The sequence below is a fragment of the Gobius niger genome (genome assembly GCF_951799975.1).
Source record: "Gobius niger genome assembly, chromosome: 4".
Lineage (NCBI taxonomy): Eukaryota > Metazoa > Chordata > Actinopteri > Gobiiformes > Gobiidae > Gobius > Gobius niger.
This window is the reverse complement of record NC_136855.1, coordinates 42410719-42426464: the sequence shown is the minus strand read 5'-3', so window position 1 is coordinate 42426464 and position 15746 is coordinate 42410719. Positions and strand designations below refer to the sequence as shown.

The window sequence follows — 15746 nt, the reverse complement described above, 5'->3', positions numbered from 1 at the left end:
TCCCTGCTCTTTGTCCTGATTGTGTTGTCCCTGCTCTTTGTCCTGACTGTGTTGTCCCTGCTCTTTGTCCTGATTGTGTTGTCCCTGCTCTTTGTCCTGACTGTGTTGTCCCTGCTCCTGGTCCTGATTGTGTTGTCCTGATTGTGTTGTCCCTGCTCCTGGTCCTGATTGTGTTGTCCCTGCTCTTTGTCCTGATTGTGTTGTCCCTGCTCTTTGTCCTGACTGTGTTGTCCCTGCTCCTGGTCCTGATTGTGTTGTCCCTGCTCTTTGTCCTGATTGTGTTGTCCCTGCTCTTTGTCTTGATTGTGTTGTCCCTGCTCCTGGTCCTGATTGTGTTGTCCCTGCTCTTTGTCCTGATTGTGTTGTCCCTGCTCTTTGTCCTGATTGTGTTGTCCCTGCTCTTTGTCCTGACTGTGTTGTCCCTGCTCCTGGTCCTGATTGTGTTGTCCTGATTGTGTTGTCCCTGCTCCTGGTCCTGATTGTGTTGTCCCTGCTCTTTGTCCTGATTGTGTTGTCCCTGCTCTTTGTCCTGACTGTGTTGTCCCTGCTCCTGGTCCTGATTGTGTTGTCCCTGCTCCTGGTCCTGATTGTGTTGTCCCTGCTCCTGGTCCTGATTGTGTTGTCCCTGCTCTTTGTCCTGATTGTGTTGTCCCTGCTCTTTGTCCTGACTGTGTTGTCCCTGCTCCTGGTCCTGATTGTGTTGTCCTGATTGTGTTGTCCCTGCTCCTGGTCCTGATTGTGTTGTCCCTGCTCTTTGTCCTGATTGTGTTGTCCCTGCTCTTTGTCCTGATTGTGTTGTCCCTGCTCTTTGTCCTGATTGTGTTGTCCCTGCTCCTGGTCCTGATTGTGTTGTCCCTGCTCTTTGTCCTGATTGTGTTGTCCCTGCTCTTTGTCCTGATTGTGTTGTCCCTGCTCTTTGTCCTGATTGTGTTGTCCCTGCTCTTTGTCCTGACTGTGTTGTCCCTGCTCCTGGTCCTGATTGTGTTGTCCCTGCTCTTTGTCCTGATTGTGTTGTCCCTGCTCTTTGTCTTGATTGTGTTGTCCCTGCTCCTGGTCCTGATTGTGTTGTCCCTGCTCTTTGTCCTGATTGTGTTGTCCCTGCTCTTTGTCTTGATTGTGTTGTCCCTGCTCCTGGTCCTGATTGTGTTGTCCCTGCTCTTTGTCCTGATTGTGTTGTCCCTGCTCTTTGTCCTGATTGTGTTGTCCCTGCTCTTTGTCCTGATTGTGTTGTCCCTGCTCTTTGTCCTGACTGTGTTGTCCCTGCTCCTGGTCCTGATTGTGTTGTCCCTGCTCTTTGTCTTGATTGTGTTGTCCCTGCTCCTGGTCCTGATTGTGTTGTCCCTGCTCTTTGTCCTGATTGTGTTGTCCCTGCTCTTTGTCCTGATTGTGTTGTCCCTGCTCTTTGTCTTGATTGTGTTGTGTTGTGGATTTTCTTACTTAATAAAGCTTAAGAGAAGTTTGTCTAGTCAACATGTGAAGTTTATTACACATGCGGAGATTGTACGCACAGGAGGATCTGTGCGTAAATCTGCGGAGCAAAGTTTCGTAGCTGGTTTTATACACATACATGAAAGGGCGGTTCAACAACAAAAACATGGTGATACATTTGGAGATGTAATGAAATCAGGCTGGCTGAAGGGAGAGTGAGATCCTTTGTCATGCTTTATAGGACGGGCCATGCTGGCCTATTGTCTTTTAGGTGCGAAACGACCATGCCCAGGATCTTTTGTGAGATGGAGATGGCCCGTCTGGGGTACAGGAAGGAACCGGTCTGGTCACATAGCAGGGGGCCAGGCCCGCATGGCGTTAACTTAGTTACCTGGCTTAACTTTAACCAAAGTTGTCACAACACTCCTCTCTCTTGATGATTACAAAACCCAGTTTTGTATAAATCACATTCAGTTAAGCATCAGAGACATTGAAATCACACCACCTTCAAACTTGTGTTCGGGAGAAACATTGCTGTCATTAGAGTCGAATTTAAGCATGACATTTAGACACAAAGTAAAACAGGAGTCGTTGATGGGCAAATGTGCCGTCACCCAAACCTCCTATTTAGGGTAAAGACTCTTCAATAAGGGACAAGTCCAGAAGAGAAGAAACACATTTGTCAATAAAAGGAACACATTATAGCTGCAAACATTGTGTCACCGTAAACCTTCAGCCAAAGGCAAAATTAGCAAGAGAGCTTTAGAATGTTTGACGCCTGCAACCAGGCGGTATTATGTTAACGCAAGCCACGTCGTGAGTCACAGAGTTTTGAATAAAATGATGAATCCGGACAGCAAGAAGGGTGCTGCCAGTGTGGCCAGCATAATAGTGCAAGAGTCGATGCCAGCCTTATCCGTCCGAGGCATGCTATGCGGGGGTTGTGCAGTCTTTCCTGTGCAAGGCAAATGTTCACGGCTTGTGCTCTCTCTGAGCGTGTGCAGAGCATCAGTGGTCCTGGCGAGGTCTGGTGTTTCTGGGGCGACGAGACTCTCTTTGGGGCCTTCCCCACACTCGTTTGGGCCGAGTCTCGGGGGTCAGAGATATGGCCTTGGGCAGGAGAGTGGGACACGTGGGAGTCGGGGCGTTGTGTTCTTCTCGGGGGTGTCTCTCGAAGACGCCGACACGAGCAGTGAGGCTCTCTGGTTGTTGTTGTTGTTGTTGTTGGCCGGTTCCAGCGTCGGAGGTCGCACAACAGCCCACCCCTTCAGCGTCGGGAGCCGCGGTTGTGCCTGCTCCGTCCCCACCATCGGTGTCAGCGTTCTGGGGTCGTCTGTGGCAGCACCACCTAGCAGTGGTTGGCGTGGATCCATGTCGTCCCCTCGGCGCTTCCCTCCTGCGAGGTTCTCCGTGGTCACTTTGTGCCCATGGGCCTTGGCCATGGGCCTCCATTCATTCTGTGAGGCAGATCTTGTTTCACAACAGTTTACTTTCTGACAGCATTAAAATATCTTCTTATTCAACCAACACCCAATATCCCCCCTTTTGACACGTATTATGTGTCAGAGCGTTTGTCTGCAGCCGGTCTCCACCTGTACATGTCTGCTACAGAACAACAGGTGGTTAGTTTCAGGTTTGTTAGTGGTTATTATATACGAGGCTCAGCCTGCTGGAAGAAAATATTTTTGTTATCATGTTCATATTACAGGTCATATCTACGCCTGTAATCAGTGCCAGAGATGCACGACAACAAACAGACAGACACACGCACACAGCAAACGACAAAGACACAAAACACAACACAGAAGTAGCTTGCGCAGAAAGTCGTCAGGTCAGGTAAAAAAAATCAAGTTTTGTGTGATGAGGCCTTCATCATGTTTTTTCAACCCACGGAATCTGTTGGAAAATTTCTATTTCCTTTGGGCTGGATTTTCACATTGTTTACACAGAATTTGGTGAGCGCTCTTATTTTGAAAGCCTGATTGTCTTTCTTGTAGGGATGCATTCATGTACTTCATCATGGGGAACTTAAGAAAAAAAAGGAAAAACAGAAAGAAAACAACCCCAAAGTACACAAAAGGGTAAACTCAAAAGCATCAGAAGTTAGCTGATGTCTTAACAACAACAACAAAAAGAAGACGAAGACCCAAGTTACTGACGTGACATAAGTTTTGCACAAAGAAAGTGTGAAACCACATTATACAATACGTTGTTTTGTTTTTAAGATGATCAGTCCCTGACTGTGTTGTCCCTGCTCTGTCTGTCCCTCAGCTTCGGGATCCAGCACGACGGCAGTGGGAACGAGTGTGAGCCGGTGGGGAAGCGTCCGTTCGTCATGTCTCCTCAGCTGCTTTACGGCACCGCCCTCCCCCGGTGGTCGTCCTGCAGCCGCCAGTACATCACACGCTTCCTCGAGTGAGTGCGGATCATTTCACACATGGCATGTTTACTGACGGTGCAGCCGCCAGTACATCACACGCTTCCTCGAGTGAGTGCGGATCATTTCACACATGGCATGTTTATTGACAGTGTATGTGACGGGTAAATAGATTAATAAAGATATCGATCTACCCGCTGTAAACCCTCGAGCTAAACTATTCAGAACATCTAAAGCTAGGGCTGTGTTCGATTACGATTTCGATTACAACAGTAAACGATTACAAAATTAGCATTAGCATTTTTATTTTTTTTTCTATTTTTTTATTTTTTCAATTTTTTTCATATTTTTTTCTTTTTCTAATTTTTAGATTTTTGTCACTTTTTTGCTGGATTTGTGTCATTTTTCTGATGGATTTTTGTCATTTTTTTAATGGATTTTTGTCTTTTTTTGATGGATTTTTGTCACTTTTTTGATGGATTTTTGTCTTTTTTTGATGGATTTTTGTCTTTTTTTGATGGATTTTTGTCACTTTTTTGATGGATTTTTGTCTTTTTTTGATGGATTTTTGTCATTTTTTTGATGGATTTTTGTCTTTTTTTGATGGATTTTTGTCACTTTTTTGATGGATTTTTGTCTTTTTTTTGATGGATTTTTGTCATTTTTTGATGGATTTTTTGATGGATTTTTGTCACTTTTTTGATGGATTTTTGTCACTTTTTTGCTGGATTTTTGTCATTTTTTTGCTGGATTTTTGTCACTTTTTTGCTGGATTTTTGTCATTTTTTTAATGGATTTTTGTCTTTTTTTGATGGATTTTTTTAAAGGCAACAAATAATCGTTTGAATAATCGTGATTTCAATTATGACAAAAATAATCGCGATCATTATTTTTTCAATAATCGAGCAGCCCTATCTAAAGCATCCGGCCCGCGAGACGACTTAATCCGGCCCCGCCCTGCAGAGCGTTAATTCCAGAGTCTGTAAAAAAGAAAGTAAGTCTCAGCCCATTCCTGTGCAGAGTTAGGATTCTTTAAAGAATAACCAGAACGCTGATTCTAGCCTCTAGGGGGCGTTACATTTAAAAAAAGGAGAGAGTTCCACACGTGTCCAGCAGAGGGCACTAATATAATAAGAGTTTAGGATATGAACAACACATTATAGCCACGTGGTGAATGGACAGTGTAAGCCGTTGTTTTTAATGAAGCTACAGTCAAAGCTTATTATTATTCATTTATTGGAAACATTCTGTCTGATATTTGTGGCCCGTGACCCAAAATGAGTTTGATCTAAAGATGGCGTCGCTGCGGTCATGTTGGCTCTGTAAATAAGCTTCCGTCTTGCCGTCCCTCCTCGTTCTGCGATTGGTCCCTCGGTCCCGGGCGACTCCCAGGCCACACTCTCATCACTTTCTGTCACGTATTGTTGCTCTTTTGTTGCTTTTTCATCCTCGGTTTTGTCTCGTTCTGCTGGAGTTCCGTCAGAATCCTCAGGAGATCTTCCTGGATTGAATCACTCTGGTGGAGTCGACACCTGCTCTAACCGGATTATAGAAATGAAGGAAACGAGACACTGTTCCCGGCTCGTAATATGGAGGAGACACGGACACGGGGGCGACTCGGATCTGATTATGTTTGTGCTTCAATTTACTGTTAATAATATTCAATATATTTCCTTTCCCAGAGCAGGAGCGCTTCATAATCACAGTGTTGTTTTCATCAACAAACAACCTTTATCACAACGTTAATGCAACGATATTAACATAATTCACTTTCAAATTTCACGGTTTATTATTTATTTGGTCGGACGCACATGAACAAAGTATTATTTATTATTATTATACGGCTCTTCACAACATAAGCAGAACGCTCCATTGATTTGAATGGGATTTTCCAACGTTCTTATTTTCCCGATAATGACCAGCGTTCTACACATTATCCCTTTCCCTCTATGAGGGTCAGTGAGGTTCTACTGATGAGGGACGTTATATCCGTCAGTTCAGGCGTTTAAGAACCTTCACTGAACACGTTGGTGACGTTTCCCGGTGTTTGATGAAGGTCTGAGATGTTTAAGCCTGGTGTCCCTCTGTCCACGAGCCTGAACCACTCTTTCATCACCGGCGTCTTTCAGGCAGGAAACACCAGACTCTGTTTCCTCTTCGTCCTCGTGTTCCTCCCCAGGACTTTCTTACCGTTTGCGTGTCCTTGTCCTTCAGCAAAGTGTTTTACTCACCGAGGGGCCGAGGGGCAGGTGGGCCGGGGGGCCGACGTTCATTTGGGATTGGACTGATTAAAATAGTTCTTATTACAGAAGAACCAATGTTAAGAACCACAGGAAGCTTTAAAAAAAATAAGGAGAGAAACGGGCACTTCACATTTAGAAATACCCTAAATATTCCTTAAGAAAAAAAAGAGTGGAAAAAGAGCGGTGCGACTGAATGGGTGCTGCTGCCGGATGCTCCTCATCAAATGCAATTTCTCCATCTGTGAGATCAATAAAGTACCATCTTATCTTATCTTAAAGGAAGAGGCCACCGTTTTTACATACTGGGATACGCTCTTACCTAACCTTAGTCGAGTTAATATATCCCCGTCTGGTCTTTGTCCGTGCGCTCACACATACGCAGCCTCTTCCACATGTCACATAGCTCCGAAAAAGCTCACGATAGAAGCTACCAAGCTCTTCCACGTGTTCCCTATTTAAATAAAGTTACGTGAAGTGTTTTCATGCGAAGTATATTTACACAGAAATGTAACATGTGGATTTTATAAGCAAATAAAAAGGGGAACTATATTGTGAGGCGTAATGATACAGGAGCACAGCGTCCGCACAGTAACTCCTAAAGACTTCCCCGCTCACTTCCGTCAATAACCTTTAGGAGTTACTGCGCGGACGCTGTGCTCCTGTATCATTACGCCTCACAATACAGTCCCCCTTTTTATCTGCTTATAAAATCCACATGTTACATTTCTGTGTAAATATACTTCACATGAAAACACTTCACGTAACTTTATTTAAATAGGGAACACGTGGAAGAGCTTGGCAGCTTCTATCGTGAGCTTTTTCGGAGCTATGTGACATGTGGGAGAGGCTGCGTATGTGTGAGCGCACGGACAAAGACCAGACGGGGATATATTAACTCCACTAAGGTTAGGTAAGAACATATCTCAGTGTGTAAAAACGGTGGCCTGTTCCTTTAAATGGGACTAAAACTAAAAACATTTTGTCCAAAAGTGTAAAACTAAGCGGACCGCCCTCTGCAGAGGACAACACGTCGCTACATAATTACAGCCTTTGTGATTTGCTAATTGCGCCCTTCAGATTTCCTCTATTCCCCGGTGCAGAGGGGCAGTGGGGGTATGTGGGGCTTATGTGTGGGGTATGTTAGGGTATGTGTGGGGGTGTATGTGGGGGTATGTGGGGGTATGTGGGGGGTATGTGAGGGTCCCAGCCTGCTGTCAGGGACACACTGCACGGCCGTTTTCTTCAACAGAACATGTGTTATATCTAAATACTGCCCCGCTTCTCCTCGGCGGCATCTGGAATCCATCACGTGGGAGTCCGCGCTGCGAGGAGCTTTTGTGGCGCCGCAATTTGACTGCAGCCGAAAGGCCGGGGGGCAGATTTCACACTGGTGGGAGTTTACGTCACAGCTACTGGTTTGTGTGTCTGCGGAGACCAAAGGATTCCACTTTTCTTTCAGTTTCTTTCAGAGAATTCTCTGCATTATGAAATTGTCAAAGACTGTGGATCTGCAGGACTCGTGCAGAGACGGCCGTGTTTCAGTTTGACTGACTGACACAGCCTGACCAGAAACTCTCTCCAGTATTTGTCGTATCGCCTTGAGTCTTGATCATACTGGAGCTTCTGAAAGTCGATCCTGTGTTGCATTGATTTTTCAGATCTTTTATAAATAATAATGTATATACAGGGCAGACATTGAGGTTTGATTTGAACATTTCATATATATTTCATGCTATTGAGCTGCAGATGAACATCTGAAACTGCTGTTAAACATCACGGTGCTCAGTTATTTCAGCTTCATCAACAACAGCTTGAAACTCAGCAAGAGGCATTTTAAGGATTTGTCAGAAAAACATCCTTAGTTAATCATCCTCATTCAGCAAAATAAAAACACGAGCTGCAAAACGCTTCTTGTTTTATATAAATCCGCCTCATACTTCGGTCAAAACCTGCTGTAAAGACGTTACAATTAGATCCAGATAAAAACAGTACAGTCTAACCCAGAGGTGAGGATCTAACCCAGAGGTGAGGATCTAACCCAGAGGTGAGGATCTAACCCAGAGGTGAGGATCTAACCCAGGGGTGAGGATCTAACCCAGAGGATCTAACCCAGAGGTGAGGATCTAACCCAGAGGATCTAACCCAGGGGTGAGGATCTAACCCAGAGGATCTAACCCAGAGGTGAGGATCTAACCCAGAGGATCTAACCCAGGGGTGAGGATCTAACCCAGAGGATCTAACCCAGAGGTGAGGATCTAACCCAGAGGATCTAACCCAGAGGTGAGGATCTAACCCAGAGGATCTAACCCAGAGGTGAGGATCTAACCCAGAGGATCTAACCCAGAGGTGAGGATCTAACCCAGAGGATCTAACCCAGAGGTGAGGATCTAACCCAGAGGTGAGGATCTAACCCAGGGGTGAGGATCTAACCCAGAGGATCTAACCCAGAGGTGAGGATCTAACCCAGGGGTGAGGAGGATCTAACCCAGAGGTGAGGATCTAACCCAGAGGTGAGGATCTAACCCAGGGGTGCCCAAAGTGGGGCCCGCGGGCCACATTTGGCCCACCGAAACAGTTCTGTTTCAGATGGTGACCCACTTTTGTGCTGTGTATGGTTAATACTCTCTTCCATTCATCCTCAATGGGAAACATGGATGCAGTACACTGTTTGGCCACCAGCGTCAGATTGGGGGCGCTGTTTCACTCCTTTCCCAAAGCTAAGGAAACACTGTTGTGTCTTGGTGTTTATCACAGGGCGCTGTAGCATCAACTTTCCCATTTTTCCAACTTTTATTGCAAAGGTCGTTGACATTAACAAAGGCACATGTTGAAAATTGCCTTATTTATGCTGAATTGACACTTTCAAAATGATCTAATATCACATTTTCTTGAGTTAACAAACGAATGAGGTAAAGTCACTGTAGGTGCTGTAGATACAGGTCTTTTTTTTTACATTTTGCACTATTTTGCTACAATTGTTGATTTTCTTCTACTAAAACTAGGCTTTTAGAGTTAGCATTTGTTTTAATATAGCATGTTGTTTGCGTGGATAGAATCAAATGCAAATGTAGGCGATCGAAAAATAAAACAACGCTTGACATCGCCGTGTTTGGCCCGAGACCCACAGACACTTTTGGCCTCGGAGACCAAAGGTGTGGGCCCCCCTGGTCTAACCTGACAAGAGCCAGATTTCTATCACAGAGCCGTTAACACTGACATCAGTCTGGGACGGGGGCGAGCGCACGTTTGGATTAGAATCAACCACAGATCCATTCAGGGAGAGTTTTGAAAACAGTCGTGTGTTTGTGTCGCGTGTTTGTGTCGCGCCTCGTGGTTTTTGTCATTGCCAAGTTGCTAATCAGTGTCTTTTTTTTGCCAGAATCAATTTTGGTTTGGATTCTAATGCGTTTGTAAACTCAGAAATCCCGCGAGAGTTCGGCGTGTTGGGCGAACTGAACCCTGCACCGCTTCACGATGATGATTCATGACACAATCCAAACCACGGAGAGTGAGACATGAGTGACTGTAACTGACAGTCAGGATAGTTCCGCACAGCTGTGGTGTTTCTCAGACAGCGCTGAGGCCACAGAGACCAGGAGCTGGAGGAGGAAGAACACTTTACTGATGCGTTTAGAGTTCCTGATGTCGTGATGAACGCTGCTGTGGAGGCTCTGTGTGCACTGCAGTCTGACCGCTCCCTCGCTCTGTAACCCCTGGCTGTGCAGATACTGACCAGTGCTGGATCATGTGGGACTGAACCTTTGAACACGCTCCATGTTTAATGGCAAAACATGGGAATTAACAGCAGAACATCCGGCACATGTTGTTGTCTCTGATCATGTCTGTGACTCTCCGGTGCTGATGAGCCTGTGGGTCAAACTTCCTGCCCGTGCACAGGTGGTATCGGGGCCGTTATTATTTCACGTTTCTGCAGCTCTTTGTGCTTCAGCTTCACACAGTCCCTCAGCCTGGGATGAACAATGACTGCACTGTTTACATAGTCGTGCTTTGTGAAACATAATACACATGTCAGCAGTGGCGTAAAAGCGGCACCAAAGGGCCCCGAGCAAGAATGTCGGGGGCCCTGGGTGCACTGCGCTCTGGGAGAGGGGGCGTCATCTGGTCATGAGGAGTTTTGGCTGCAGGGTTTAAAACGTGGGACAAAAGTAATGTCTTATAGGCCGGAAGTGACGGTGATTGTATTGATTGATTTGTTTTATGTAAGGGATAATGTATAGAACCTTCAGGGCGAACCAGACCCCGACGCAAAGCGGAGGGTCCGGTTCGCCCTGTCGGTGCTTATTTTACCGATAATGACCAGCGTTCTAAACATTATCCCGCTTATTATTCGGCCATTTTCCAACTGAACACACACAACATAAACTTCGTACACTTTTATGAAGGTCCAAAGGTTTATTTAATGACTTCCGCGACAAATAGTTCCCAAAAGTTTGCGCGTTGCTCGGCAACGTTTTGCTAGGCTAGAAGCAGCAAGGCTAGCAGCTAGCCTAGCTACTTAGCTGAAGGTGCAGTTGGAGGAGGTGGTGAATCTCTGGGTCAGTTGAAAGTCAGACTCACGATTCCCCGACTTCTCTCTCAGTGACGGGACAGATAGTGTCGCTGCTACGTACGTGCGGAGTGATATGAAAACACCAACTTCGTCATTATTTTTCTCAGACGTCCTTTATCAGGAAATAATGACCGGTAGAACGTTGAGAAATCCCATTCAAATCAACGGAGCTTCTACTGACGTTGTGAAGAGCCGTGTAATAATGATTTTTGTTGTGTTTGGGTGTTTGGTGTTGCTGAGAGGAGCATTGAGTTGTCATGGACATAAAATGTGCCATACAAATAAACTTGCCTTGCCACATTTTTACGACGGATGAAACGGGCCCCCCTCCAGGCACACTTAGACCAATCAGCACCAAATCTGGATCTAACGAAACTGTCTTTAAGTCCAAACATGTGCATAGTTTTATTAATACACAGTTTCCAACAGACTAAACCAGAGCGATGTTTTGTCCCCGGCCTGATAACCCCCCCTCGCTCTGGGTCAGTGGACAGCCCGTCTTTTGTGCGCCCTCCCCAGGCCGCCGTGCGTCCTCTGATCCTCTGAAGTGGCTCTGTAGGTGTTAGACTATGAGGAATGTGAGAGTTCACACTGGGCTGGAGATGCTGTCACAGACACACAGGCCTGTCCTTCACGGCCCGGGCCCGGCGTGACTCAGGCCCCGGCGTGACTCAGGCCCCGGCTAAAGGGCACACGCTCCAAAACATGTCTCAGCGTCTCACAAGGAGCAAAGTCTCACAAGGAGCAAAGTCTCACAAGGAGCAAAGTCTCACAAGGAGAAAAGTCTCACAAGGAGCAAAGCGTCTCACAAGGAGCAAAGTCTCACAAGGAGCAAAGCGTCTCACAAGGAGCAAAGTCTCACAAAGAGCAAAGTCTCACAAGGAGCAAAGTCTCACAAGGAGCAAAGTCTCACAAGGAGCAAAGTCTCACAAGGAGCAAAGTCTCACAAGGAGCTAAGTCTCACAAAGAGCAAAGTCTCACAAGGAGCAAAGTCTCACAAGGAGCTAAGTCTCACAAAGAGCAAAGTCTCACAAGGAGCAAAGTCTCACAAGGAGCAAAGTCTCACAAGGAGCAAAGTCTCACAAGGAGCAAAGTCTCACAAGGAGCAAAGTGTCTCACAAGGAGCAAAGTGTCTCACAAGGAGCAAAGTGTCTCACAAGGAGCAAAGTGTCTCACAAGGAGCAAAGTGTCTCACAAGGAGCAAAGCGTCTCACAAGGAGCAAAGCGTCTCACAAGGAGCAAAGTCTCACAAGGAGCAAAGTCTCACAAGGAGCAAAGTGTCTCACAAGGAGCAAAGCGTCTCACAAGGAGCAAAGTCTCACAAGGAGCAAAGTGTCTCACAAGGAGCAAAGCGTCTCACAAGGAGCAAAGTGTCTCACAAGGAGCAAAGTCTCACAAGGAGCAAAGTGTCTCACAAGGAGCAAAGTCTCACAAGGAGCAAAGTCTCACAAGGAGCAAAGTCTCACAAGGAGCAAAGTCTCACAAGGAGCAAAGTCTCACAAGGAGCAAAGTGTCTCACAAGGAGCAAAGTCTCACAAGGAGCAAAGTGTCTCACAAGGAGCAAAGTCTCACAAGGAGCAAAGTCTCACAAGGAGCAAAGTCTCACAAGGAGCAAAGTCTCACAAGGAGCAAAGTCTCACAAGGAGCAAAGTGTCTCACAAGGAGCAAAGTGTCTCACAAGGAGCAAAGTCTCACAAGGAGCAAAGTGTCTCACAAGGAGCAAAGCGTCTCACAAGGAGCAAAGTGTCTCACAAGGAGCAAAGCGTCTCACAAGGAGCAAAGTGTCTCACAAGGAGCAAAGCGTCTCACAAGGAGCAAAGCGTCTCACAAGGAGCAAAGTCTCACAAGGAGCAAAGTCTCACAAGGAGCAAAGTGTCTCACAAGGAGCAAAGAGTCTCACAAGGAGCAAAGTCTCACAAGGAGCAAAGTCTCACAAGGAGCAAAGTCTCACAAGGAGCAAAGTGTCTCACAAGGAGCAAAGTGTCTCACAAGGAGCAAAGTGTCTCACAAGGAGCAAAGTGTCTCACAAGGAGCAAAGTGTCTCACAAGGAGCAAAGTGTCTCACAAGGAGCAAAGTGTCACAAGGAGCAAAGTCTCACAAGGAGCAAAGCGTCTCACAAGGAGCAAAGCGTCTCACAAGGAGCAAAGTGTCTCACAAGGAGCAAAGTGTCTCACAAGGAGCAAAGTCTCACAAGGAGCAAAGTGTCTCACAAGGAGCAAAGTGTCTCACAAGGAGCAAAGTCTCACAAGGAGCAAAGTGTCTCACAAGGAGCAAAGTGTCTCACAAGGAGCAAAGTGTCTCACAAGGAGCAAAGTGTCTCACAAGGAGCAAAGTCTCACAAGGAGCAAAGTCTCACAAGGAGCAAAGTGTCTCACAAGGAGCAAAGCGTCTCAAAAGGAGCAAAGTTTCAAAAGGAGCAAAGTCTCACAAGGAGCAAAGTGTCTCACAAGGAGCAAAGCGTCTCACAAGGAGCAAAGTGTCTCAAAAGGAGCAAAGTTTCACAAGGAGCAAAGTGTCTCACAAGGAGCAAAGTCTCACAAGGAGCAAAGTGTCTCAAAAGGAGCAAAGTTTCACAAGGAGCAAAGTGTCTCAAAAGGAGCAAAGTTTCACAAGGAGCAAAGTCTCACAAGGAGCAAAGTGTCTCACAAGGAGCAAAGTGTCTCAAAAGGAGCAAAGTTTCAAAAGGAGCAAAGTCTCACAAGGAGCAAAGTGTCTCAAAAGGAGCAAAGTTTCACAAGGAGCAAAGTCTCACAAGGAGCAAAGTGTCTCACAAGGAGCAAAGTGTCTCACAATGAGCAAAGTCTCACAAGGAGCAAAGTGTCTCACAAGGAGCAAAGCGTCTCACAAGGAGCAAAGTGTCTCACAATGAGCAAAGTCTCACAAGGAGCAAAGTGTCTCACAAGGAGCAAAGCGTCTCACAAGGAGCAAAGCGTCTCACAAGGAGCAAAGCGTCTCACAAGGAGCAAAGTCTCACAAGGAGCAAAGTCTCACAAGGAGCAAAGTCTCACAAGGAGCAAAGTCTCACAAGGAGCAAAGTGTCTCACAAGGAGCAAAGTCTCACAAGGAGCAAAGTCTCACAAGGAGCAAAGTGTCTCACAAGGAGCAAAGTGTCTCACAAGGAGCAAAGCGTCTCACAAGGAGCAAAGTCTCACAAGGAGCAAAATGTCACAAGGAGCAAAGTGTCTCACAAGGAGCAAAGCGTCTCACAAGGAGCAAAGCGTCTCACAAGGAGCAAAGTCTCACAAGGAGCAAAATGTCACAAGGAGCAAAGTCTCACAAGGAGCAAAGTGTCACAAGGAGCAAAGTGTCTCACAAGGAGCAAAGCGTCTCACAAGGAGCAAAGCGTCTCACAAGGAGCAAAGCGTCTCACAAGGAGCAAAGCGTCTCACAAGGAGCAAAGTGTCTCACAAGGAGCAAAGCGTCTCACAAGGAGCAAAGTGTCTCACAAGGAGCAAAGTGTCTCACAAGGAGCAAAGTCTCACAAGGAGCAAAGTCTCACAAGGAGCAAAGTCTCACAAGGAGCAAAGTGTCTCACAAGGAGCAAAGTGTCTCACAAGGAGCAAAGTGTCACAAGGAGCAAAGCGTCTCACAAGGAGCAAAGCGTCTCACAAGGAGCAAAGTGTCACAAGGAGCAAAGCGTCTCACAAGGAGCAAAGTGTCTCACAAGGAGCAAAGTGTCTCACAAGGAGCAAAGTGTCTCACAAGGAGCAAAGTCTCACAAGGAGCAAAGTCTCACAAGGAGCAAAGTGTCTCACAAGGAGCAAAGTGTCTCACAAGGAGCAAAGTGTCTCACAAGGAGCAAAGTGTCTCACAAGGAGCAAAGCGTCACACAAGGAGCAAAGCGTCACACAAGGAGCAAAGCGTCACAAGGAGCAAAGTCTCACAAGGAGCAAAGTGTCTCACAAGGAGCAAAGTCTCACAAGGAGCAAAGTCTCACAAGGAGCAAAGTCTCACAAGGAGCAAAGTCTCACAAGGAGCAAAGCGTCTCACAAGGAGCAAAGCGTCTCACAAGGAGCAGATGAGGTAAGACTGAGTTTGTCCTGAGACGTTTCTGACTCGACATCTCGTCTTTATTTCCAGTCGATTCATCTGCCAATGGAGGAAAAGAACATTGTACACATTAGGACATTACTGGAACATGTGTGGGAAACATTTTTAAACTCCGTACAGTCCCTTTAACATTGGAGAAAATGTTGAATCCAACTATAGCGTCACATCCTGGTCACTGGGGAACACGAGCATATTTGATCACTGTCCTAGCCTCAGTTCTGGCTCGACTCCTTTACTTTCTCGTCGTCAGTGCAGTTTGTGAATCTTCTAGTTTCCATTGAAAGGATTTACAATGTTTGTCCTTTTTGTGATTTCTATCCTCACTCCTCACCTCTCTGACTCTGAGGTGAGTTTTACCGTTTCATCTTCATCCACAGTCGATCATTTGGTTTTGAGAAGTTTATTTATGTTGCAGTCGCGAGAGGAACTTCATTAACCGAATGCACATTTTAAGATTGTTAAGTAATTTTACAAAAGTTCCTTCAACTTATAAATTTCTAGATGAAAGTGTTGAGTCTCTGAGGTGTGAGCTTGAATTCAGCAGAAACAACAGCAGATTTTGTCCTCGATTCGTAGCTTAAACTGTTTTAGTTCAAGCCAAGGCCTTATTGTTTTGCTCATCACCTCCACTATTGTATTGAACATGACCAAAAGTCTGAGTCTGCCGGTCCAGCCCTGTTTGGGGGGCAGAAGTGATTTGCTTCAGGGCTGGATTTTGCCCCAGGCCGCACCTTCCCCCGCCCTGAGTGTTGTGCATCCTCAGAAACTGTTTTGACTGTGTCTCTACGAAGGATTTAAGTCACGTTACACTGATGTCAAAACGAGCGTCCAGATGGTGAGTCCCGCCTCCTCCTGGACGAGCAGATCATTTCACTTTGCTCAGTGACTCCACAGACACATTTATACCAGCACTGCTGTTTAATTGCTGTGGATTAATCGCTGGATCTTTCTGGGAGCTGGACGGTGCGAATGTGTCGACAAACATTTCCAGGAAGCGGCGTTTGTGAGAAACCGCTCATGGGGAAGAGTTTAATGAGCGGCTCGGAATCGTGGACAGAGGAGTCAGAGCGTCGGTGT

At 46.2% G+C, this 15746-nt stretch overlaps 1 protein-coding gene across 1 annotated transcript in view; it reads left to right on the top strand.

Annotated features, from left to right (window-relative positions):
• Positions 1-15746, top strand: part of adamts7 (a disintegrin-like and metallopeptidase (reprolysin type) with thrombospondin type 1 motif, 7) — a gene marked incomplete at both ends in the record, with an annotated part of 128729 nt that overhangs the window by 42750 nt on the left and 70233 nt on the right. The window contains one exon of the mRNA XM_079554538.1: positions 3700-3843. Within this exon, the coding sequence (XP_079410664.1) occupies positions 3700-3843 (144 nt within the window). The remainder of the gene's footprint in view (positions 1-3699; positions 3844-15746) is intronic.